The sequence below is a fragment of the Mustela putorius genome, unplaced genomic scaffold (genome assembly GCF_011764305.1).
Source record: "Mustela putorius furo isolate JIRA1106 unplaced genomic scaffold, ASM1176430v1.1 tig00000407_pilon_pilon_pilon, whole genome shotgun sequence".
In the NCBI taxonomy this organism is placed as follows: domain Eukaryota; kingdom Metazoa; phylum Chordata; class Mammalia; order Carnivora; family Mustelidae; genus Mustela; species Mustela putorius.
Window position 1 is genome coordinate 11473766 of NW_025421373.1, and position 25164 is coordinate 11498929.

Here is a 25164-nt window from a genome sequence, read left to right on the forward strand (position 1 = left end):
TCTTGTCAGTATAAAATGGCAGATCTTTCTGGTATTTAATTGGCATTTCCTTAGTCCTTATGAGATGAAACTTTTTTTTTTTTTTTTTTGGGTCATTGAGGCGTCCTCTCTTGTGTTGAATTCTTTGTGTGTTTCCAACACATCCCAATCCATCTGATGGAACTCTCTGTATATGGCTCAGGCTAGAAAAGGGAGGGAAGATGTATGGTGACAGCCTGTGCTCTTTTCTCCCCAAAGGCCCCGAAGAAGCAGGAAGTGGCCGCTACGGATCCCGTTATACGATCGACATGGGAGTCGATGAAGATGATGACGGATTTGAAGACTACCTAGATTTGGATGTCTCCTTTGAGGAGGTAACCAAATCTCTGCTCGTAAAACCTGGGTGTTCTTGATCTCATGCTGAACAAGGCAATTTAACCAAGGGACCATGAACATTTTACTTCAAACTTACTTAATTTGGCCCATTTGCTCTTAACATTTATTTATTTTCTCTATTAGGCTCCAGGTGCTCATAAATTCATAGTAACTAGGGACCGACCATGCAAATGTCCTATAGCCAGCCCCTGCCTGCTGACTTCACAATCTGGCAGAACCACATTTAGATTTCCCACCAAGTAGACATGTATAAAGTCAGGTATTAAAAGGAAATGAACAATTCCTTGACAAAGTAATACATCTTTGTGATATTATAATAATAAAAATCAGGTGCTATCAGCTTTACCACTGATTTTCTGAATAGCATAGGGAAAGGTACTTAAAATCCTTGAGCCTCAAGTGCTTATCCATAAATAGGTTCTACACTCTAGGGTTTTGAGAAATAACAAAACTGACCATATTTTAAAGTATTAGACATCAGCCATAAATAAGGCTGTCTAAACACTGTGCTCTGTGTCAAACCTGAACCCTTTCTCTTCTCTGGCTTTAGGTGAAACCGCTCTCTGCTCTCAAAGGAGGAAATAGGAAATATTTGGTGGAATCCAGGAAGGAACACAAGTCAAACCCAAAGACTGCTCCGAGGCTTGTCCCCCCTACTCTAGCGTCTCTCCCAATGACTACGGTGGCTCCCCAGCCCACTCCAGCGGAGAGGAAAGGGAAGAAGGGCATGGCTATAATGCCAAGGCTCTTTGACATGTCTTGTGATGAAGTGATCTGCTCTGCTGACAGCTTTTGTATCAATGACTACACCTGGGGGGGCTCACGGTGCCATTGCAACCTGGGCAAAGGTGGTGTGAGCTGCTCAGAAGGTAAGCCCTTGGTGGGAAGAAGAATGTGGTGGGGAGGTTGGCTCCAGTGGGACCCAGGGGCAGTTTTGTGTGCCACACATGGTTCCATGGTTCCTTCTAGCCCTTTTTTTTTCCCCCTTTAGATAATCACCTTGTCCATGTATTCATAATTAAGTTAGCTGTCCAGGAAAAACGTAAGGCCACTTCCATTGCTTCTAGTTGAATAGAAGCAATGTGTTTCTATGTGTGCCGTACATGTAGTATTTTTGGAGCAATTATTGAATAATCCTAATGACACCTTGGGGAGACAGACTTTACTTGGATCACATCTCTACTGAAAAAGTGCTGCTGAAACATGGGCATGAAGTTATGAAAGATGATAACTGAGCCAACTTGTAGCACATAAATATCCAGCTAGAAGGCAGGTGTCAGTGATCTTGAAATTATTGATTTCTTTTTTAGGGTATCAAGTTAACAATCTCTAGTTTCTCCCTAAGAATTTCAGAAGCTCAGAGTTCCCAAGAATCAGAATCATAGGTGTCAAAAGTAGAGAAGATAATAAGCTAGGTGTAACAGATTTGGGGGGTTTCACTTAATGACTTCTAGGCAATGGCATATATTGATTTTTGCACTTGAACAAATAAGGAAATCATATAGTATGCTTTTATGTTGTCTTTTTCTCTTTTTAGATATTGTTATACAGTATCCTCAGTTCTTTGGCCACTCCTATGTAACTTTTGAGCCTCTGAAGAACTCCTATCAGGCGTTTCAAATTACTCTTGAATTTAGGGTAAGGATTAGTTGTTTGATGAATGCCAATTGGACGGACATCTTAGCTGGCATTGGACCATATCAACTAGGGTGCGCTGGGAGTGCAGGAAGTGTGGAGGTATACCCCAAAAGTAAATACGACACAGAGTCTGTCCTTAAACACATTCACAGGGAAGCAAGAACAATGGGCACATTCATACGTTCAAGGGTGCAGTGAGCGGAGGGTGGATTCTGTGTGTTACTGAACTACGGAAGTGGCTGGCTGGCCAGTGAGAGCGTGTAGGTCCCAGCCCTGTAGCTCATCATGGTGACTCTTCACAGACCGGGATCTCAGAGGCATAACGAATTCCCCATTCCAAAATCCCTCGTAAAGGGAGCTCCCATGTCTGCCATCCTTGCTATGACTGTAATCGAACGCATAGAAAAACTGCTCTATACACAGTCCTTGCACGTAGTGAGAGCCCAGGGGATGCTCTCTGACCTGAATCAACAACAAATCAGATCTCAGTGCAGGACTTCAGCTTAGAGTTCTTCTTTTGGGCATCTCAGCACAGCAAGGGTTGATGATCTGGAAACAAGTCCCCTTTGAGGTCATGGTCACAGTGTTGAGTGTCCAAAAGATGATCCATCCCAGTCTCGGGCAGCCAACAAGTGTGAAAACAACCCAGTCTAGCAGCAGGGCAGATTTTATTGGCCTGTTCCCCTAACAGAAGGAAAGAGGCAAATGCGCACCCTTCTCCAGAGGGAGGGAAGTGAAAAGGACTTGTGTTTTTGTTTTTGTTTTTTTTTTTAAAAAAAAAAAAAAAAGTATGTTCTTTGGTGGAAATAGAATTCGATGGACATGCAAACAGCCTCTCTGCCTGCAGTCTTTGTGCACATGGTTTTCCTGGGGCTCTGCTGGCGGACCCGCCAAGCAAGGGAAGAGGAGGGCCAAGCCAGCTTTCCCTAAACTCGCTGCCATTCCTCACACCCTGTTTATATTGCTGCCCTCTGTTTACTGGAAAGGAACAGAGACTTGGGACCTGGGAGTTCACTGGAGTACCGTGTGCTCAACCCCTTTGTAAATAGGGCCACAGAGAGAACGCTCAGGTTCCACAGTCATGAGTGTTTCCAGGTGGTGCTCATTGTTCATGTGGCTTTTGTTCATACACTAGGCAGAGGCGGAGGATGGCTTACTGCTCTACTGCGGGGAGAATGAAAACGGGAGAGGCGATTTCATGTCTCTGGCCATCATCCGACGCTCGCTCCAATTCAGGTAACTCCCACCAAAACCCCCTGTATTTGTTAATACCATCCTACATTATGTTTATGTTTTTATAGTGTGAGTAAAATATAAATGGGATGGGTCCCTGCTGATAAATGAACGAGGTATATAAGGCGAGCCTGGAGAAATTTACTGAATAGTGGCATAGCAGGAACGCAGGTCCGCCTCGAAGCTTGAGTTCAGTCCGTTCATTCAACAGGAAATACTTTTGGAGCCCCTGCAGTATACCAGGCACGGTTGTAGGTCTGGTGACTGCAACAGTGAGCCCAAGCAATCCAGTCCCTTCACTCCCCAAGCTCAAGTAGATGTGACAGGAAGGAAGCTGGGATCTTCTCATCTCCTGTGGCAAATAGGACTGATGGCCACAGAGAGCAGACAGGAGCCTATAGCCTCCTGAGTGTTCCCAGAGGCTCAAAGCCCATCCTTGGCTCAGCATCCCCCCAACCCCCGCCCCGGGGCTGCAGACTGGCACTCCTCCTCAGCCCTGGTCATTTCTCTCCCAACATACTTTGGAAGCCACCTTAAATCTGTGAGGGGTTTTCTGGGGCCAAGTTTTGTGGAGGTGTGAGGGTTTGAACCACCCTCATGGTGGTGTACACAGCAGCTGAGAATGACCAAGGAGGATCAGCCTTGACCTTGTCCCTAGTGCACTGGTTAAGGTCCTGATGGCACCATTCCTCTGCTGCCTGACCTTCAGCAAGTGACTTAACCTCTCTGAGCCCGCATTTCCTCCCAGGACTCTTGTGAGGAGGAAATGAATGAATACACGAAAGTGCTCAGAGCGGTGCCTGGCTCGTAGTAAGCACTCCAGAAGCATCCACTGTTGTTGTCTTTTGATTATTTCAGCCCCCAGATTACTTTAGGTTAAGCTGGAGAAGACGGTAGAACATCCCACTTGGGGAAGACAGTGGTCCACCATTGCTTTGACTCGTGGGGGTCCGAGGCTGGGCCAGGGTCTGGACAGCGGTTCTCACACTCACACACACACTAACGCTCAGAGGATGTGTAGCACTGGCAGGAGTTTATGGCAGCCGCCCTCCAGCTTTGCATCTCCTGATTCCTCCGCCCCCTCTAGATAAGCCTACTCGCCCCCTCTAGATAAGCCTACTCCGCCACGCATCTCCACCCCATTCCTCTGCACCGAGGATCATCGAGGAGACGCAGGGAATCCATGAGAAGTAGCTGCAGTTAGTGCAAGTCCTGAGAAGGATGATGTTGGTCACGTGTCCTTCCCCACTGGCCATCTCGGGAAGCGGCATGGCAGCCGTCTGGAAATTGACGGGAAAGGGTCAGAATTCTAGACGTCAGGCATAGTGACTAGCGGGTGCCCTGGGCCATAGGGAAGTTGGAGAAAGAAAACAAAAACAAGAATAAAGCAATCGTCTGAGAATGTTCCCCCTCCGCCCACACCCCCCAGCAAAGCTGGGGCCTCCTGTGGAAACGGCACTGCCTTTGGGCACAGCTGAACACAGATGGCGGCGCTGGCCGGCTTGCCAAGATGAGTGTGAAGACTTGTGTTTTTTACATTTTATTAATATCACTGAGCCCATCATCTGGGAGTTGGGGAAAGTCCCCAGGGAAATACCTGGAAGCAGAATGACTCAAGTTCTAGTTCGCCGTACCTTGGATCCACTTGAAGCATCTGGCAGTCACTGGTGGCAGGAGGGAGGTCTTAGCTGCCCATCCTTTTCGAAGCTGCAGAGAAAATCAGGTTGGAGAAGGCCCCACATTTGAAGGCAAAGTGTAGCTCTTTCATGTGGAGATTGAAGCAGTTCTTGATACTCATAAACATATCCAAACAGGTTGACTCTCAAAGAAGCCATCACCCCGAAAATGCTGTTGGGGGGGTCAGAACACCTAATGAGCCGGTTGAACAGAGGGCCTTTTCCTCCTTTTCCTCCCCACAGGTTTAACTGCGGAACCGGGGTTGCCATCATTATAAGTGAAAGCAAAATCAAACTAGGGGCCTGGCACACGGTCATGCTCTACAGAGATGGGCTGAAAGGGCTACTGCAGGTGAACAACGGCACCCCCGTGTCGGGCCAGTCCCAGGTGAGTGTGAGCGCCCTCCATTAGCATCCCTGCCTCCTCCCCACCCCCACCTTCCCAACCCCCTCCCTGCTGAGAGCTGAGGCAGACAGGGCAGGACACAGGCTCAGGGCACTCATCCATCCCATATCTATTGAGGAGAAGAGTTGAATTTGCAAGCATCATCACTGAGGGGGTGCAGAAACACACAGTTGGCCTTGTGCTCATGGCCGTGGCCTCTTTCCACAAGGACATCAAAGCCAGGGGAGAAGAAGGCCCATATTGGAAGAATAGAAGCCATTATTAGTGCCAAACACAAAGCTTGCTTTTAAAGCAAGGGTGTTGCCGTGTGACTTTAGAAAACAGTCCTGAAAAGTTCCCTTGGTTGAATCTGCAGGAATGATCCTTTTATCTACCACATTGCGGGGGTGGGGGGGGTGATTACAGGAAGTGGTCAAACAATTTAACTGTTGGGCTACGCAGTAAATCACCTAGGTATTCACATATTGGTCATGCACTGGGCAATTTTAGAGCCCTGTTTAGAATAAACGGTTTGGATTAGCAAGCTGCCAAGGAACTGAGTCTGTAATTATAATCAGGCAGGTGTCTGTATTCTCTGAGGAAAAATGTAGCAAAAAAGCCTTTGTGTATATGTGTGTGGTTTCCTCCCTGCCTGGACTATTCCCTATTTTTTACTGGCAGGACATATTATATAAAGGGCCATGCCTTGCTGATTCCCATTAATTTGGACCCCCGTGGTTCCAAAGGAACAAGAATCCAATTGAGTCACTGAATCCTGTAAGGTCACTTATGCATATACGCATGTTATTTCTAAGGAAAAAAAGACAAGATAAATGAACTACAGAATCATATACATGCCAGGACAACAGCCCTAATATGATTACAGTTAAGTCTGATAGGAATAAAGAAGCTTTGAACTTGGATCCCAAATACTAACTGTGAAAATAGGATGGAGAAGCTGTAATAAAGCAATACATGTGAAAATGTCTTACAGTTTAAAGCAAGGAAATTCAATAAAGGTTAATAAACAGAACCATGTAGTAACAACAAGCTCAAGAAATGATAAGTCCCATTAGTAGAGACCTCCAGAAAAATGGAGGTGATAGTCCTATTATATTCTAGGAGCTATGTACATAGCCTCCAGTGCTCTAATGGTAACTCAGATCCTCTAAGAGGCTTGCATTCAGATCTGTGATTGCACTCTAGGAGGACCACAGTCGAATTGAAGCATGTTTAAACAACAGTTATTGAAACGGGAAATTGACCTAAAATCCTTAGAATGATCAACAGAAGGAGCATTGTTTACTTTGGAGAGAAGATGAAGGTGTGGATGGTGCCTTTTCATCATAGAGGGAGAGTTTGGGGGAAGAAGGACTTACTCTGTGGACCCCCAAGGTGAAGTGGGATGGGGAGATCCTAAGGAAGTGATTTTAACTCCAATTTATCATACAAAGGTATGCAGAAGTGCAACAGATGATCTCAGAGACTGTTCCCTGTCTTTGGGGGTGTGCAGAAAATACGTTACCAGAATCTTTTGGTAGGGACACACAAGGGCTCCAGGAGTCAATGGGAGATTGGACTGTATGAGTTTCCATATCTTTTCCAATCCTGTGGATCTATAATTTTAATGAATATAAGAATTAATTGCAAGAAGCATTTAATTTTATGGCTACTCAGGGCAATGTTTGCCTCTACTACCCGGATTTGCTAGCAAGTTGAATAAGCAGGACAATTGTGGAATGTTTGGTAAACTGTCTTGGGAGATAGTGACTCTGTCTTTTTTTTTTTTTTAATTTTTAATTAGTTATTTGTCAGAGTGAAAGGGAGAGAGAGACAGAGAACACGCACAAGCAGGGGGAGCTGCAGGCAGAGCGAGAAGCAGATTCTCCATGTAGCAAGGAGCTTGATGCCTGACTTGATCCCAGGACCCTGGGATTGTGACCTAAACTGAAGGCAGCCTCTTAACTCACTGAGCCACCCAGGTGCCCCGTGACTCTGTCTTAAATCAAGGCTTACAAAGTTCTTTAGGGTCTGGCTTCAGCCTGATTCTGTAGGGGAGCTCTGTAGTATAAGTTACATCTCAGAGTGATCCCAACCAAAGCAAGGGAATTGGACTTTCACAATTTGGCACCCGTCAAAAACTGTTAAGTGCTGTGCTGGGTATAGGCTAACTCCAGGGCACTTCCAATTCTCTGATAGCAGGCAAAACAGGCTCCAGAACCCAAAGCAAACCTATCAGAGGAAGGTAAAAGCCAATTTTATCAGACTATTGTCTAGGATGTTGTGAGGGAGGCTCAGAGGAACCACTCACCCTACAATCCATGGAATGTTCCAGAAAAGAAAAAAGAAAAAGATTGAGTTGTCAGGCCCCTACTGTGATCCTGGAGCAAGGAACAGAGTGAAAATGGGATCCAGAGTGAGTTCTGAGGATCTTAATGAAATAAGCCCACAGGGCATTCAATTCATCTAACAAAAGCAGTGTGCCCAGTGGCTGGCGAACAATCCTTAAAATTCTCTGTAAGTACTTTAAAGCGGCCTAGCTCATATTCAGTCCACTAGTTATAAATCATTCTTATCTATTCATTAGAAAAGATAAAGTAATGATTTAGATGTTCTATTTGTTGGCAACAAAAGTCTAAAAGATAAAGATTTTCTTTATTTCAGTGGCTTACATTCTGGGCTTTTTATAAATTCTGGCAACATGATTTTCCCAGCCCCCTTTAATCCAAATGAATAAGATATTTCTTTAATATATAAAAACAGCAACAACAACAAAAAACAAATGACAAAGGGTACCTTAATTTTGTCCTACCTAATGTTCAGGTCAGTATTTTATAACCTCAAAACCTACAATCCAGATTGTGGTTTTCTCTAAGATTAGAAATGTCCCTACCTAACTATAGATATACACATACACAAAAGTTGTATCCGTGAGCAAATTTCAAAATATTTTGCAACACAATCTGTGTGGCACTCCTGCCCTCTCCCCCGCCACACACAACTTTTCTTGCAGGACATAGTATATGGGAGACTAGGGAAGTAAAAGGTAAGTGTTAGCCCATATATACACAAAATTAGCATTATCACCTTTTGAGACACGCAAGAGCCCTATGATTCATCCAAGGTACACAGTAAGTTGGTGTCAGGACTGGAAAGAGAAAGTTGTTTTTGGATGTCCAGCATGGTGCCCTGCCTGTTGGGTTACTCTTGGCTCTGACCCACCTTCCCTTCTTTTCCCTTCCAGGCATTCCAAAACCCCTTCTCAAAACACAGCCCTCGGAGGAGCTCCCTAGGTTTCCTATAGCAACCATGGGTTTAATTTTCCAGGCAATGTTGTAAACATAAATACAGATGGAAGAAAGCAGGGGGGCTATAAACTACATCTTAACCATGCCCCTCATTAAAAATCTGTTGTGTTTTGGCTTTCGATTTTGGTCAGTGAGTTACAGTGTTCATCTTTCTTAAAGGGCCAGTACAGTAAAATTACCTTCCGGACACCCCTCTATCTTGGAGGGGCTCCCAGCGCATACTGGTTGGTCAGAGCAACAGGAACAAACAGAGGCTTTCAAGGCTGTGTACAGTCACTCACCGTTAATGGGAAGAGAATCGACATGAGGCCTTGGCCCCTAGGGAAGGCACTCAGTGGAGCTGACGTGGGTAAGTGGTTGCCCAGTTGCCTGGGTGCTCTTCTGGGATTGCCCTTCTGGTGTGGGCCAGGGAGGTGAACAGTTTCATGGACTGCAACTGTAGGCATGTGGTTACCCCAGAGGTGGGCCCAAGAGGTGAGGTTGGTGCTTTGCAGACATGGTGACCTGAGCCTGACCAGCAAGACGTGGTAAACAATATGGCACACCTAACCCTTGGTTGTGTCCTGCTGCCCTTGGCCTTCTCCATGAAGCCTGGCACCAAGCAGTTTAGCCCTTTCACCCTTCCTCCTCAGTCCAGTGGAAGAGCCAACACAATAATGCAAGAAGAACTTTCATAAGCCCTCTGCTTCCAGAGAAATGACAAAATTCTAATTCTTGACCACTGTGTCCAGCACTTTCGTATCTGCCTTAATTCCTCACAATAGCTCTACGAGGTAGCAATTGTTACTGTTATGCCTATTTTATGATTTATATGTTTACTTTACTTTTAAAGATTTTATTTATTTATTTGAAAAAAAGAGAGACAGAGATAGTGACAGAGAGCACAAGCAGGGAAGAGCGGGAGAAGCAGGCTCCCTACTGAGCAGGGTGTCTGATATGGGACTCCATCCCATGACCCTGGGATCATGACCTAAGCCAAAGGCAGATGCTCAACCAATTGAGCCACCCAGGCACCCTTGTTGTGCCTATTTCATACATGAGGAAACTGGGGCTGAAAGTCAAATAAAACTTATCCAAAAGAGTAGGCAGAGGTAGGACTGACTTTTTTTTTTCTATTTTCTTTTTTTTTTTTATTAAGACTATTTTTTCAGCAGTTTAAGGTTCACACAAAAAAGTGAGGGGCAGGTACAGAGATTTCCCTTATACCACGCACCCCCACCTGCATGGCCTCCCCCATGACCACCATGCCCCTGGTTACATGCGGTGAGCACACACTGACCCATCAGTATCACCCAAAGTCTGTAGCTCGTGTTGTGGTTCACTCGTGGCATCGTGCATTCTGCGGGTTTGGACAAATGTATAATGTAATACCACCATTCTGGTGCCATACAGAGCCTTTTTGCTGTTCTAAAAGCCCTCTGTGCTCTGCTCATTTCTCTCTCTCCTCTCTCCCCACCCCCAACCTTTGGTAACCACTGATTTTTTTTTTTTTTTAACATTCTCTATGATTTTGCCTTTTCCAGAATGTCACATAGTTGGAGTCATACTGTAACTAGCTTTCTCAGACTGGCGTCTTTTGGTTAGTGATACGCATCCAAGTTTCATTCATGCTTTTTTTTTTTTTTTTGGTAAGATTTTATTTATTTATTTGACAGACAGAGATCACAAGCAGGCAGAGAGGCAGGCAGAGGAGGTTGGGGGGGAGCAGGTGCCCTGCTGAGCAGAGAGCCCGATGTGGGGCTGTATCCCAGGACCCTGGGATCATGACCTGAGCCAAAGGCAGAGGCTTTAACCCACTGAGCCACCCAAGCACCCATCATTCATGCCTTTTCCTGGCTTGATGGCTCATTTCTTTTTGGTGCTGGGTGATATTTCATTGTCTATATGTACTACGGGCTTGTCTGTCTTGCTCACTGAAGAGCATCTCGGTTGCCTCCGTGTTTTGGCAATTATGAATAAAACTGCTCTAAACATCAGTGTGAAGGTTTCTTGGGTGGACATAAATTTTCAACTTTTTGAGATAAATAACAAAAGAGAGTGTGATTGTTGGGTCACGTACTAAGAATATGTTTAGTTTTGTGAGAAGCTGCCAGACTGTCTTCCAGGGTAGCTGTCCCATTTTGCATTCCCACCTGGAATGTTTGAGAGTTCCTGTGGCTCCACAGTTTTGTTAGAGTTTGGTGTTGTCAGAGTTCCAGATTATAACAGATGTGTGGTGGCATCTTGTTGTGATTTGCATTTCCTTGATGACCTATCACGTGGGGTATCTTTTCATATGTTTATTTATCACCTGTATATCTTCTTTGGTGAGGTGTCTGTTAAGGTCTTTAGCCCATTTAAAAAAAAAAAAACAGATTGTTTTTTTATGGTTGAACTTTAAGACTTTTGTTTTTTTAATGAATTTTGGACTACAGTCCTTTTTCAGATATGTCTTTTGCAAATATTTTCTCCCAGTCTGTGGCTTATCCTCTCATTCTCTTGTCACTGCCTTTCATAGATTAGAAATATTTAATTTCAGTGAAATTGAGCTTATTGGTTACTTCTTTTAAGGGTTGTAACTTTGGTGTTGTCTCTAAAAAGTCATTGCCTTACCCAAGGTCGTCAAGGTTTTTGTCAACACTACCTTCTAGAAGTTTCACAGTCTTGTGTTTTACATTTAGGTCTGTAATCTCTTTGAGTTAATTTTTGTGAAGGGTGTAAGGTCTCTGTCTAGATTATTACCTTTTTTTTTTTTTTTTTTTTGCATGCAGATGTCCAATTGTTTCAGCATGATTTTTTGAAAAGACTAGGATTGTTTTTTAAAGGAATAAGGATGTTTATTCCATCACGGAGAGCAGATAGGTAATTCTAAATTTGGTTAACTTGGTGACTGTTTTAGTCTGCTGGGCCTGCTGTAACAAAATACCACAGACCAGGTAGCTTTAATAACATTCTTTTCTCACAGTTCTGGAAGCTGAAACTTCATGATGAAGGCACTGGCAGGTTTGGTTTCTCCCGAGGCCTCCCTCCTCGGTTTGCATTTGGCAACCCTTCCTTCACCGTGTCCTCCTGTGGCCTTGGTCGGTGCCTTTATCCCTGGTGTCTCTCCCTCTTCTTATAGGACACTGCTCAGATTGGATCACTAAGACTTCAAACCACCTTATTTACCTTCTCAAAGGCCCTGTCTCCAAATACAGGGAATTTGGCTTCAACCTATGAATATATTTTGTAACTTCCTTGTAAGATTACTTTCTCCAGATGAGTTGTGGTGCATATAAGTACTAAGAACAAAGCCTTGCACATAGCAAACATGTTGTAAATATTTCCTGCTATTAATATTATTATTAATATCCTGACTCCACCCATTAAGCAGGCTATAAGCAGTTTTTTCTCTCTTCATTGAACTAACAGGGAAACAGCCCTGAAAGATCTGTGGCCTCCAGGCCGTGTGGTCATCTGATGGGTAGTTATGACATTGAGAAGTTGAGCAAGGACCAATTTCTGGCAGTGCTTTAAATTCTCACACAGTGTGAAACCAACCTCTCCATTGAGCCGATGGCACCAGGCGGGCCCACCTTACTGGCTCTGGGCTCCTCAGGAGCTACGATTGGATTCTTTGATGACTGTGAGCCTATGATGAACCTTAACGGCAGGCATCAGTCACTTGCCTTTTTTCATTTTCTTCCCATCTTTCACCCTGGCGTGCTGGAGAAGGGCTGCTTCCTCATACTCCATACTTGCTTTAGTCGGAGTTAGTCCTTCAGAAATTCACGTTCTTTTAAGTTAAATGCAGTGCCACCATGGGGAAGGCTGGGCTCATACCAACAGCAGTGAATTTCTGGTGGGGATACAGGCTTCCAGAAGAAAGTAATGACAGTAGCAGACCCATGCTTCCTCTGTCTGGTACCTCTAAGTTGGCACTGCTGTCTGCAACCCCAGCTTTTTCTCTGTTCCCCTCCCCCATCACCTCAGCCTGCCTCCGCTCCTCAGAGGGACCTTTCATTCCCCAAGCCCTCCCACCTCATCCCCTTCATTAGATTATTCCCAGTGACTGAACTCTCTTTAAATTCATGTTCTAGACTAGTCTGCGATCTCAGTAAATTTTGCATTCTCTGGCCTAGACTTTTCTTTCAGTATTTCTACCCAACTTCTCCAACCTAAACCAGCAGCACTCGTTTTTTCCAATCCTGTCTTGGATCTTCACACACACCCCACTGGGTCAGCGTGACAAAGCCGCTTCCCAAGTTATTCGAGACTCCAGAGGTCTGAGGTGTCCGTGGGTCTCCCCATGGGCTTGTCGGTCTTTTAGTCATTCTTTCCCTCAAGATACTTGTTTAAGCATCTGCTTAATGTCAGTCATGACTCTAGGTGCTGGGGATAAAGTAATGAACAAGAACCGGAGCTCAGCCCTCACGTAGCTGCTGCAAGGAGAGACCAGATTGATCAAACAACCACACGAGTAAATGTAAAATGACGTTTGGCTGTAAGTGTTACAAAGGAGGAGTGATAACACAATAATAGTGTGTAATAAGGGAATTGTATGAGCAGGAGGTCCAGGAAAGCTTTCTGAGGATATAATGCAAAGTTGCTATCTGAAGCATTTTTCTTTTAAAGCAAATAAGAGAGGGAAGAACATTCCGGGCAGAGGAAATGACTTGTCCCAGTGGGAGTACCGGGGGAGGTGGGTCTACCGGGATGTAGTCTGTGTTTTGAAAAGATCGCTCTGGCCGCGGACAGCTTATTGGAAGCAGTATTTAGGACACACGTTAAACTGGCCGGGCAGTGATGGCAGCGGTCCAGATCAGAGATAATGGCGATTTGCTCCAGGCCAGTGGTGGTGGCAGAGGTGTAGACTAAGTTGACAGGTCTTCAGTAGGGGAGACCGACAGGCCTCCGTTCTGGACTGGGGGACGAGGGGAGGAGGTTGCTCCCTGCCCGTGTGTCCTTAATGTCTTCTACCCCGTGACCTTCTACCTTCACTTTTCTCCTCAGTGGCCTCACTTCTCACTGGCTCTCACTTCATTGTCTTGCGTAAACACAAGCTGGCATCTAGTAGGTTCAGTGTCAACAAAAGTGATTTCATTTAGTGGGGCCAAGGTACTCCCAGCACTCTAGGCCCGTGACCTGAACACCAACTTTCTTCCTCCCGCTCTAAGATTGGGAAGATTTCCTCACTTCTAAAACTGACCTGTTTATCTCCACTTTGCTTCTGTCCTTCCCGACATCCCTGGACCTTGCTACTAGGATCATCATTTCAGGAACCCAAGGGTTCTTAACCTTTCGTGTGCCATGAACTTCTCTAATGGTCTTGTGAAGCCAATGAACTCTTCTCAAATGTTTTTATTATTGTCTTTAGGATTTTTTTTTTTTTTTTTTTGAGAGAGAGAGAGAGAGAGAGCAGGGGGTGCAGGGGGCAGAGAGAGAGAGAGAGAGAATCCTAAGCAGGCTCCATGCCCCAGCGCAGTGGCTGATGCAGGGCTCGATCTCATGACCTGAGATCATGACTTAAGCCAAAATCAAGAATCAGATGCTTAACTAACTGAGCCACCCCGGCATCCCAAGATTTTATTTTTAAGTAATCTTACCACCCAATGTGGGGCTCAGATTTACAACCCTGAGATCAAAAGTCACACGCTCACTGACTGAGCCAGCCACGCACCCCTCGAAATGACATTTTTAAATGCAGAGAATAGGGGCAACTGGGTGGCTCGGTTGAGCCTTTGCCTTCAACTCAGGTCATGATCTCAGGGATTGAACCCCACGTGGGGCTCTCTGTTCAGCAGGGAGTCTGCTTCTCCCTCTGCCCCTCCCCCCAACTCATGCTTGCTCTCTCTCTCTCAAATAAATAAATAAAAACTTAAAAAAAAATAAATGCAGAGAAAAATATCCCTGATAGGAAACACTTATATTGAAATAAAGCCATACAATTTTTTTTTAAGTTTTGTTATTGTAATAGTATCTGTGCTTCTTTATAAAGCATTAGAGAATAAGATTATTTAATGGGGGTGGAAGAGCTACCATGGTTTCAAAGTAGGAATTAGCATAAATGATATTTTGAGACATCTGCAACAAGTGGAATGTGATATAACAGTAACTCGGAACAGTTGGCCACAGGCCACGAGCACTGCCCATTCTTAGAGGCTTGTTGCCTACGTTAGTAACTGAGGGGAACACTCCCGTTCAGTTGGAAGTGAGGGAAAATAAAGATTAATGTGTTTAATCAGTTCACGGACCTGCCCCCGCACCGGCCCGGTCTTATTCTCACTTGCTCAGGTCCCCCTGCTGAAACCCAGCACCATGCCTCACAAAACCCTGCTACCTTCCGCGCTTGGGAACCCCAGGCACCTCGCTCCTCTCTTTCTAGACCCGACGCTCCCAATCTTTCCAGGCACCCATGTGAACCCCCTGCAATAGAGCTTCTGCCTTCCATGGCACAGCAAAATCCCTCTCCTAAAACCGGGTATGGTCACCCCTTTACAAACCCGCAAGCCTTTTTCCAGGACTTTCCAGCAGTATTAACTCTGCCTGCTCTCTGTGCTCTGGCTCCAGAGCTTCCTCAAACCTGCCCTGAGTCCTCCCAGCCCGCTGGCCTGTTCTCCTGTTGTCTTCTCTGCCAGCTCCTCACCCTTTCCTGGTTCCCTGGTTCCCACGGGGCTCTTTCCCCATCCTCTCTAGGAAGCCCCTCCACTCCTGGTGTCCAGGTTACCCCCACGTCACTGCCGCCTCCCAGCGTGCCCCTCATGTGTATAGGGGCTGTGTCCACGGGGCTGAGCAGGGGATGCTGGCACAGGGACCATAGGCTTCAGCTGAGTGAGGCCAGCTTCTCTGCCCAGAGTGACCTGTTCCCGCTCCCAGCCGTGCTCATGGCTCTGCTCCTGCCACTCTATGCAGACGGCCCGGCGGGGACCCCCTGGACATTATGCTAGAGTCTGCCTCCACTGTCAGCTTCTAGAAGGAGCTGGCTGTTTCTTCCTTGCCTGTGTCTCACTTTCTCTCCATATCCCCTGCCACCACCCCGTCCAGCCCCAGGTTCCCTCTCCATAAGATTTCGTTCCTGTTTCCCACGCCAGCGCTCCTGGTCCGGCTTGCATACCATGGCCAGCAGAATTAAGCCGAAACACCCTTTCATCAAGGAAATGCCCCATCCCACTCCCACCTCTTAAAATATAGTCACAATGCAAATATATAAAGTAATATTTTCCTGCATGCATCTAAAATAACCCGAGAAGCTCGTGTCTCCCCTGTGGGAACAGCCCTTCTCTGAGAAAGAGCCACAGCCCACCAAGACCAGTGGGGGCACGGCCCTGCAAGTTTGGCTCTCGGGGATGCTCCTCACCCTCCCCGCGGAGCCAGGATGCTGGCCATGTGCTCGGACTGTGACTGCAGACCACCTGTCACTTTGGCCTGAACTTCCAGGGGCCCCAACTGGGATTTGCCAAAGCCAGCCCACCCTGGCTGGAGTACTGAGCCATCTGCAGGGACTCGAATTCACCTCTGTCACGGGCCCCTGCAGTTGGCCTCCTCGAGGGGTGCACACTCTACTAGCCCAGTTCATCCTCCCAGGGAGGCTGAGCATGAAACCAGGGACTGGATCAGCTCGATGAACACAGAGGGCTGAGGACGAAAGGATGTGAGGCTTGCAGAGATGACACAACCAGGCCAACGTTGGGGGTGGGGGATGCTTTTAGCTCAGGCGGGCCCAGCATCACCAACCTGCAGGGCACAGGGCTGGACCCCTCAATCAGAGATGTGCCCCTTTGCCCCCATCCGGGAAAGAAGTGTTTTGTACTCGCCTATGTCGTTCTGGACCAAATACTGGCCCTTCTGTCTAATTTATTTCATATATACAAGAAGGAAGACAGCAGAAGCAGAAGACAAGCAGCGCAGGGGAGGTCCATTTGTTCCTCCTTCATCCGATGATCTTGACAATGACAAAATGTGCCCTGCATGGGCCTCTCTGTGTTCGGTAAAGAGAATGGACCCATCTGGCGTGGAGTGTCTCACCACTTTTTACTACAGGCCACCTTGCTGTCTCCCATGTGATCATAACAGGGATTCTGGAAGGCATGTGCTGAGGTATTAGGGAGCCCCCTTACCCCTCACCCCTCCCTGCCTTAGACAAAGGAGTGGATGGTTCAGGCCAGGTCATACATTAGACATGGCTTCAGTCCCTACCTCATTGCCTCCACTTTGAACCCCCAGGGTGTTAGCACTTAAGGGAACTGCAGCCACACCAACAAGAACACTTTTAACAGAAATGCCTTGTTGATGTGGCGAGATTGAAACACACTCTTGTAGGAATAAGAGAGAGATGAATTAAAGCAGAGACAGCTCATTCATCCTCGTCAGTGGTCATAAATTTGTCCAACAATTGACTATTGATTAACTGTGTCCACCATGTTTTGAAGATTCAATGATTCTTCATAAAGAACAAGCCAAAATCAAATTAAAACGAAGGTACGTTCCACTTCCCCTGAACTTGTGCAGCGATACCAGGGAACAGGAGTGGAAGGGAACTGTATTTATCCGGAGCCCTGAGCTGTTGGCGTGCTCAGTGCCATCATCTCGGCCTGGCTCCCATGACGGATCTGTTTGGTAATTCCTCTTCTGTATTTAGGGGAATGCAGCAGCGGGCTCTGTGATGAGGCTTCGTGTATCAACGGTGGCACCTGCACGGCCGTCAAAGCCGACTCCTACGTTTGCCTCTGTCCCCTTGGATTCAAAGGGCGACACTGTGAAGATGGTGAGAAAAAAGCAAGTTGACTGTGATCTCTGCATGGTTAATTCATGTTGATATAATTTTTCATCAGTGTGCTTTTAGCAAGGTCCCATACATTTTTATGGAATTAAAATTTATGCAGTGTTGGGAGACACAGGAGAATCTTGTTTTAACAATTTTATTTATTTAAGAGAGAGTGCGTGCACGAGGTGGGGTGGGGGGAGAGGCAGAGGCAGAGGGACAAGCAGACTCCCCGCTGAGCAGGGAGCCCTACACGGGGCTCAGTCCCAGGACCCTGGGATCATGACCTGGGCTGGAGTCAGATGCTTAACCAACTGAGCTACCCAGGTGTTCCCCCCTGCCCCTTTTTATAAGGTTGGTGTGTCTTTGAGTGTTCATGGGTCAAATCAGCCAAGGATATATTCATTTGAAGATACTCTTGGGCCAGGCTTTGGTGAGCTCCTTTTGGCCCCCCAAAAACTTAGAAAAACCTCTGCGCATATGGTCTATATCAGACCATTTGCAGCTCATGCTCGTTAGAATGGCTGACAGTTTCAGAGAAAAGGTTGGGAAGTGAGACGCAGAATCAGTAACAACGGATAGGACAAAAGTCATCTTGACTCTCTGTTTTTGTACTGTTCTAGTGAATCATTCCACCCCTCAATACTGTCTGCCTAGGTCCCGGTACATGTAGACGCCAACATGTGTGTATATACATGTAAACACATGCGTGTACACAAACGCACATACAATAATGGAAAATTTTAAAGATTTTTAAAAGATTTTGGAGCACCATGCAGAGTTGAACATGTTTTAATTTTTTACCAGTGGTTTAAATTTGGACCTAAGACACCATCCTGGGAGAAAATCTTTTGAACACAGTAATCTCAAATCTCATTTCTCCTAGAAGAGGGCCTATGGTTTCCAGTAAACCAGAGCTGTAACATATCATCTCATACTTTGTAGTGTAACATAATAAAGGTTGATCCTTGCTCACATCACACATTGATGCAACTAGGTCGGGGGGTGGGGGGGAGGGTCGCACCCTCTGCTCCATGCAGTCCTTCAGGACTGCTCCATGCAGGCTCCTGCCTTCCAGTGGCTCTGCCGGGGGCCTTAGAATCCACCTCCCGCCACCTCCCCTTCCTTCATTCAGCCAGCAGATGAGGGAAGAGGGTGCGTGCAAGATGGAGGGAAGTTTTAGGGCCGGACCTGGGGTGCCGTGTGGTACTCCCTCCCACATTCTACTAACCGGAATTCGGTTACGCGGGCCAGTGATCTCAGGGCCGCGGGGAAATGCAGCTTTGCTCTCTACGCAGGAAGACAAGAACATGGCTAGTCCTGCCCCAGAGGGATTTCTAATGACACACTTCTATCCTCAGCTTTCAGCCTGATCATTCCACAATTCAGAGAGTCGCTGAGGTCCTATGCTGCAACCCCCTGGCCCCTGGAGCCCCAGCATTACCTCTCCTTCACGGAGTTTGAGATCACGTTTCGGCCAGACTCGGGGGACGGCGTCCTGCTGTACAGCTATGACACAGCCAGCAAGGACTTCCTGTCTATCAACATGGCAGGGGGCCACGTGGAGTTCCGCTTCGACTGTGGCTCTGGGACCGGTGTTCTCAGGTAAGGGCTGCAACCTTCATGCCCCCCCCCCACCCAAACACTACACAGCAGTCACTATGGGAAAAGATGACTTTGTCCTGATAGCTAGCACTCTTCCTGTCTTCCCTCCACAGTTACCTTTTCTGAAATTTGTCCTTGTGTTTGTAGATAACATGCTTCCTGTGGCTCAGGCTTTCCTCCTGACAGGACTTTTTTTTCTCCAGTAACTCCCCAGCAGGGAGCGACTCTGTGTGTCCGTCTGTGGCAGGCAGGCTAGCTTTGGCCGGGCTCCCCTACCTTCCTTTGCTATGGTGCCATCAGGAGAAATGGGAGGAAGTGTAAGTCATCAGCACGTGCTCGGAGCATCCCTGGGTGGGCGCTCAGCAAATAGATGACAACCAGCAAAGAGGTATCAGCGGACATGGAACATAAATGTCCTTGGTGACCTCGCTTTCCATGCTTACTGTCCTCTTACACTGTGTCTTTGATGGTACCAGCTACTAGCGAGTCTCTTACACTCTCCACGTAGAGCCGGGCGCGGAGTCAGCTGTCACAGAGCCCCATCCCTGAGCATGGTCTCCGGAAGGCTGTGTGACAGGTGGTTTTGATAGCGTGGCGGTGACTAGTTGCTTCTTAAATACTTGCTGGCAGTGGCAGAATTGGCTCCGAGTCGTCAAACCTGTCCTCCTGGAATCCCGCTTGTACTGTTAATTTATTAGCAGATCGATTGTTCCCATCCAGTGTGTCGCTATTTTGATGACTCCCCTAGTCTGTGGATGGTAAGGGCCCATGCTCTTCTTATTTGTTTGTGTCTCCCCCTTCTTACCATCTTGCTCCCACAGTAGTTTTTACCTTCAAGCCAGAAGCCTGTTCATCAAAGGCAGACATGGTTCTTGTTCCTATGTTTGGTGAATTATTTTTTGAAACTCACTACAGTGTTTTGTTCAATGACGCCCTGCAGCAGGAAACCAGTCGGTGGTGGTTGTTTTAAAGGAAATCGCGGGCTGCGTTCCATCGTAATTCCTACTGCTAGACTATCATTTTTAGGAAGAGCGTTTGGGAGAGATGTTACAACCTTACATCGCCCTTAACTGCTGGCCATTTTTCATGGCTGATGAGAAATGCTTACGGCATTAGGTTCCAACAATTCTTAAAAAGGACTACATTTTTGTACCTCTGGTTATGCAAAAATGTCCTAGGTCTCAAGACAACTTTGGTAGGTATTTAATTGATTCAATTTACATATGATTATGCAAAACAGTTGAAGCAATTCCAGTAGAACTGTTTGTCAAGTTGAGAGGGGAAGACACCTTGAATATCACCTTGTGTTTTCACATGGCTTCCTCCTGGACATGGAGTGACCGAAAGCGTGAGTGGAGGGTCAGGTTGATCAGCCCTCCTCCTGGACGGAAGGCACCCCCAACTCCACACTCTGCAGTGACCGCTCCAGCTGTGAGGTCACAGACTCATAGGACCTGAGTGTCCAGCATCTCTCCTTCATAATTCTGTGCCTCTTTGAGACAAGAGGAGGCTTTAGTTTTTTGTTTTGTTTTGTTACTGTGAGTTATTGTCTTCTTGCTTGGCAGGAAAGCACCCAGAAAAAGGATTCTGCATATTGGTTGTGACAAAAGAAAGCAAGTGCTCAAAGTGTTCAAGGGGCAGAGCACCCTCTGTCCCATCCCCTCTCCAGTATAACCTGACAGCAGTGATTACTATGGTGTTTCAGGAGCTCCTTTGCAAGATATTTATTTTGAAAACCATTTCAAAGACTTCCTGCTTGATTAGTAACATTCGCTGAAAACCCCTAACCACAGGAAGTTGTGGAACTGGCCAAATCATGTTAACTTTAGGAAAAGGAGAAGGCAGTCAAGTTCATTATGAACCTGGTTCAAAAATCAAGGCAATTGCAATGAGTTTGTGATGGCTGCGATCGATCCCAGCATGCTGAGGAAGGCAGGTATTGACAGGGAGTGACCTCTGCAGGACGAGCACGCCACCAAGGCACTATGACTTATCACAGAGATGGGGCTGCTGTAAGAGTGCCTCTGGTTTCTTTATTGCATATCGATTTAGCCAAGGTGATTAAATTCTAATTGCTAAGGACAAATCACAAAAGCATTTGCCAGAGCAAAAAAAAATCAAGTGAGGGGGTGGAGACCTTTCGATAATTGTGCCCATTGGTATTCCTGACAGTTTTCTAAAGATGATCCAGGATCAAAAAATAATTGGGAGGTTCAGTGAAGGCTAGGAACTAGACACCGTTAGAAATACAAATGCAATAATTATACTCTTCTTGCATACCTCACTATCCAAAGTAATGTGTAAAACTCCTGTCAGTAACATTTAAACTTCAAGCACTTCTACCTTGAATTAGTAATTGAATTTTTAAAGTACCTTTAATCCTTTTTACAATATCAGATAATATGGAATCTCCCCCCAACATTTTTATGAGAAATTTCAAACATGTAATAAAGTTGGAAGAACTATACAGTAAATATCTTTGTATCTCTCATTTGCCATCTATAATTAATATTTTGCTATATTTGCTTTGTCACATGCCTAGCTATCCTTATATCCATCTATCTGTCCAATCATCCATCCATCCATCCATCCATCCATCCATCCAATTTTTTATGCATTTCAAAGGATGCTGTAAACATCAGTACAGCAGAGAATCTGTGTTTTACACCAGAGCCCAGGTAACTTCTCCGTTTTCAAAGCTTATGTGCAACTGTGATCACATCTCACCCCCTCATCACCTCTCATTTAGAAAACCAGGCTCATCTGACCCACATTTCAGGCTTGTTGTAACGAATAAATAAAATAATAATTGCAATGTTCCTACCGTAAAGGGGTCCGAGCTCCAATAGATGGACCTTGCCTGCCGTGCTTACTAAACAGGAATGATTTTTTTTGGACTGAATGAAATGAGGCATCTGAGGTTGGCCTCGGTTGCATTCTGGAGGATTCATGAGTGGGATCTGTAACACTGAGGATGCTAACCCACGCTCAAGTTTCCTTCTTTCAACAGGAGTGAAGACCCCCTCACCCTGGGCCGCTGGCATGACCTGCACGTGTCTCGCACAGCAAAGAATGGGATCTTACAAGTGGATAAGCAGAAGGTGGTGGAAGCAATGGCAGAGGTAAGAAGGATATGCTTTAGTGGGAACTGGGGTAGTGTTTTCTCCCTCTTCTGGTGAGAAGAGCAGCAGCGTGGTGGGTAAGTACACGGACCCCAGTGCCAGGCTGCCTCACTTAACACCCAAGCTCCCCACTGGGCAGGTTTCTTCACTTTTCTATTCCTCGGCTGTGAATGGGGGAATGATGTGGGAGGTCTCTTACAGTTGTTGCAAGGACTGAGCGAGCGGCTACAAGTATGGCGTTTACAAAATTGCTTGCCACCTCCACCACTACCGCCCATCCCTGCCGTTGTTCGAGTCAGTGTCTGATAGTCAGGACATGGACTTGGAGCGCGGGCCTGCGGGGGCCTGCCTTGGGTGAGTCCTACACCTGACCCTAGGCTCCTGGGTTCCAGACCTAGTTCCATTCTGTCAATTCACATGAGTCATTTGACCTCTAAGTTTTTGTTTTCTCATCTATAAAATGGCGATTAGGGTGATGATAATAGGGCCTAGTTCACAGAGTTGTGCAAATGAGAATAAGTATACATGTAAAACGCAGTGGTACTAACGCACGGTCAACCCTATGCAGCTTGACTTATTTGTTAATAGAGTACTCTCGTGACCTCAAGAACAAGAATTTCTACTTGTTTATAACCTTCATCCATGATTTTATTCCCAAGGTCATGTCCAAAGAAAATAACATTTTTAAGAAGAGATAAGAGAGGTTTATTTTAAATTATAACCTACCAGGGTTCTTTACACACAAAACATTTAGTCCCCCCAAAACAGTGGGGAATTTGGATTTTCTACTATTTTAATTCCCAACAGTCTTTGTTCTGAGCATCACCAGATTTAAAGAGGCTATTAATGAATGTAGGTATTCTGATAAGAAAATGGATTGGTAGAAAAAAGAAAAGGAAGGAAAAGAGACTTTTGGTGAGGAAAGAGGTATTGGGTTGAAGAAGAAAAAAGGAAGGACACGTATATGTCCAGAGGCCAGCATGAGGGATGGCTGTGGTGAGAGGTCCTGTCCGAACCAAGGACCTCCTCATGATTAGAAGAATCCCAAACTGGGTTCTTCTTTAAGAGGTGAGGACCCTTCAGACCTACAAAATGTTCTATATGTATTTTGGCAGGAAGGAAAGAAGGAGAAAGGGAAGGAAGGAAAACAGGGTGGAGGGGAGGGAGGGATGGTTGGAGGGAAAGAGGGAGACGGATTGTAAAGGGAGAACAGGAATCACTTCTGCTATGACCCAGAAAATTCTAACAGCTGAATTTAGTCCAAGATAGAAGTAGAAATTCACAGCTGTAGACTTGACTGTATGTTGACTTAATATAAATTCAAAAAAGCGCTATATCTCTGTAGGCCTTAGTCACAAACATTTGTACAACAGGAACAAAAGTTCAGAATGGGTATATTTGTAGATAGTAGGGTCAAGGCCTTTGGTTACAAATAAAGAACTCTTCAGGACATAGTATTTACCATTGGTATTCTACAGCGAAGAGACAACACAATGGTAAAAACCATACCTCACAGTTTCTGTTGCTACCATGTCAGAGAGTGAGAATTAAACCAGCATGGTGGAACCTCTGCCTCCCTGTTGGCTTTTGAACCAGACAGGCTGGAGCGCAACTCCCACCTGGAAAGCTATGTAAACATGAGGGTTAAGTGTAGCTATTCTGGGTGCTTGTGCCATGGTTTTATCTTTTTGTTTGTTTGTTTTGAGGCAGCTCTGAGGCAGGTGTGGAAGTCCCCATGCTTGATCTCAATGAGCTGAGCCTTAATCACATCTTCCCCCACCAGGGCTTTCTGCTCCCCACACTGCCCATACCACATCCAAAGGCATGGCTGACCCTTTTGATAGAGCAGTGGTATTAGGAATAGTGGTTCTAGAGCTTAGAGGTGGCTGGGATTAGAGAACACTGCTGGGGGTCAACCCAGGATGTCGACCCCTAAGTGTCCACTAAAGCCAAACTGAGCCCTGGGTCGTTCAGCTGAGAAATACCAACCATCCAGGGTTGAGTCCATTCCCAACTTAAGGGCTCCAGAAACCCCAACCAGTGGCTTCACTTAGCTTTCCCATCCACTTCTAGCTAACCAGAAGTGGCAGATCTAGACGCGAAGCCTCATTTTGGTGGGGTCTGTTTGCTTTTCTCTTGCGGTTTCCCATGGGTGGGGCAGCTGCAGCCCAGCCTCTTGTCGATGGGTTAGGGGTAGGGGCAAGGGTTTTGCTGAGCAACCGAAAGGAAGCAACTCTCACCCCATGAGGCCCGTCCTGTTCCAACTCAAAGGTTCTTCAAAACAGCCTGTTTCTCTGAAATCCCTCTGACCCTACAGCCTTCCTCCTCTCCTCTTATTATCTGACTTGAACTTTTGGGTAGCAGTTAAGACAGGACAGCGATGGGTGCCTGTGGGTGTGTGGTGACAGCTGCTGCCTGGGGCAATGTTCTAGGCAGCCGCTAGAATTCCAGAAAGCCCTTCGGCTTCTTTGATGAGCACGGCCTCCTGCCAACCCTGGGCCAGTTAAATAAGAACCCCGGAAGCTGCCAAAGCTTATTGACTGAAGGTGGTGCTGTCTGCATCCCAGTCAAGACCTCTCTGCCATTACCTGGCTGGACCCCATCACTGTGAGCTCCCCCCAAGATGGTGCCCCTTCCTCTCTGCCCTCCCTGTCTCCCCGTCCCTACTCGGACCTGGTGCCACATCCATTCTCCTCCCTCTGACCAGTGATCTGCCTAAAACACAGATAGGACTATTTTCTCTCACTGCTTTTTGGGTACAGAGCAAATTTCTATGCACGCAGTGTCTGATCCCTTCCTGCCTCTGTTCTATACCTACTGTTTCCCCGCAAGCCCTGACTTTGTCTGGTTTCTACAATTCTGACCCTTCCTCGACCACCTCCACCTCCCCAAGTCTCTGGGTCCAGGCTAGAGTATGGGACACACACCTCCCGCCAGCAAGTACTTCCAGACTCACCGGAACTGTCCGTGTAAGCCTCTGGAGGGCAGGAACTTCCTTGTTCCCTCTTGTCTGGCCAGCATTTAGTGCCTGGGACACAGAAATGCCCAATAACACTGATTAAACCAATGACTAGATGATGCTACTATGTATATTTCATTTCCC

The 25164-nt window shown here is 46.4% G+C and overlaps 1 protein-coding gene across 1 annotated transcript in view; it reads left to right on the plus strand.

The window, feature by feature from the left end:
* Positions 1 to 25164, plus strand: part of EGFLAM (EGF like, fibronectin type III and laminin G domains) — a 181293-nt gene that overhangs the window by 129522 nt on the left and 26607 nt on the right. Inside the window, exons 8-16 of the mRNA XM_045079488.1 lie at positions 238 to 353; positions 926 to 1244; positions 1913 to 2013; positions 3149 to 3249; positions 5166 to 5310; positions 8775 to 8964; positions 17212 to 17337; positions 18696 to 18939; positions 21950 to 22061. Of these exons, the coding sequence (XP_044935423.1) occupies positions 238 to 353; positions 926 to 1244; positions 1913 to 2013; positions 3149 to 3249; positions 5166 to 5310; positions 8775 to 8964; positions 17212 to 17337; positions 18696 to 18939; positions 21950 to 22061 (1454 nt within the window). The remainder of the gene's footprint in view (positions 1 to 237; positions 354 to 925; positions 1245 to 1912; positions 2014 to 3148; positions 3250 to 5165; positions 5311 to 8774; positions 8965 to 17211; positions 17338 to 18695; positions 18940 to 21949; positions 22062 to 25164) is intronic.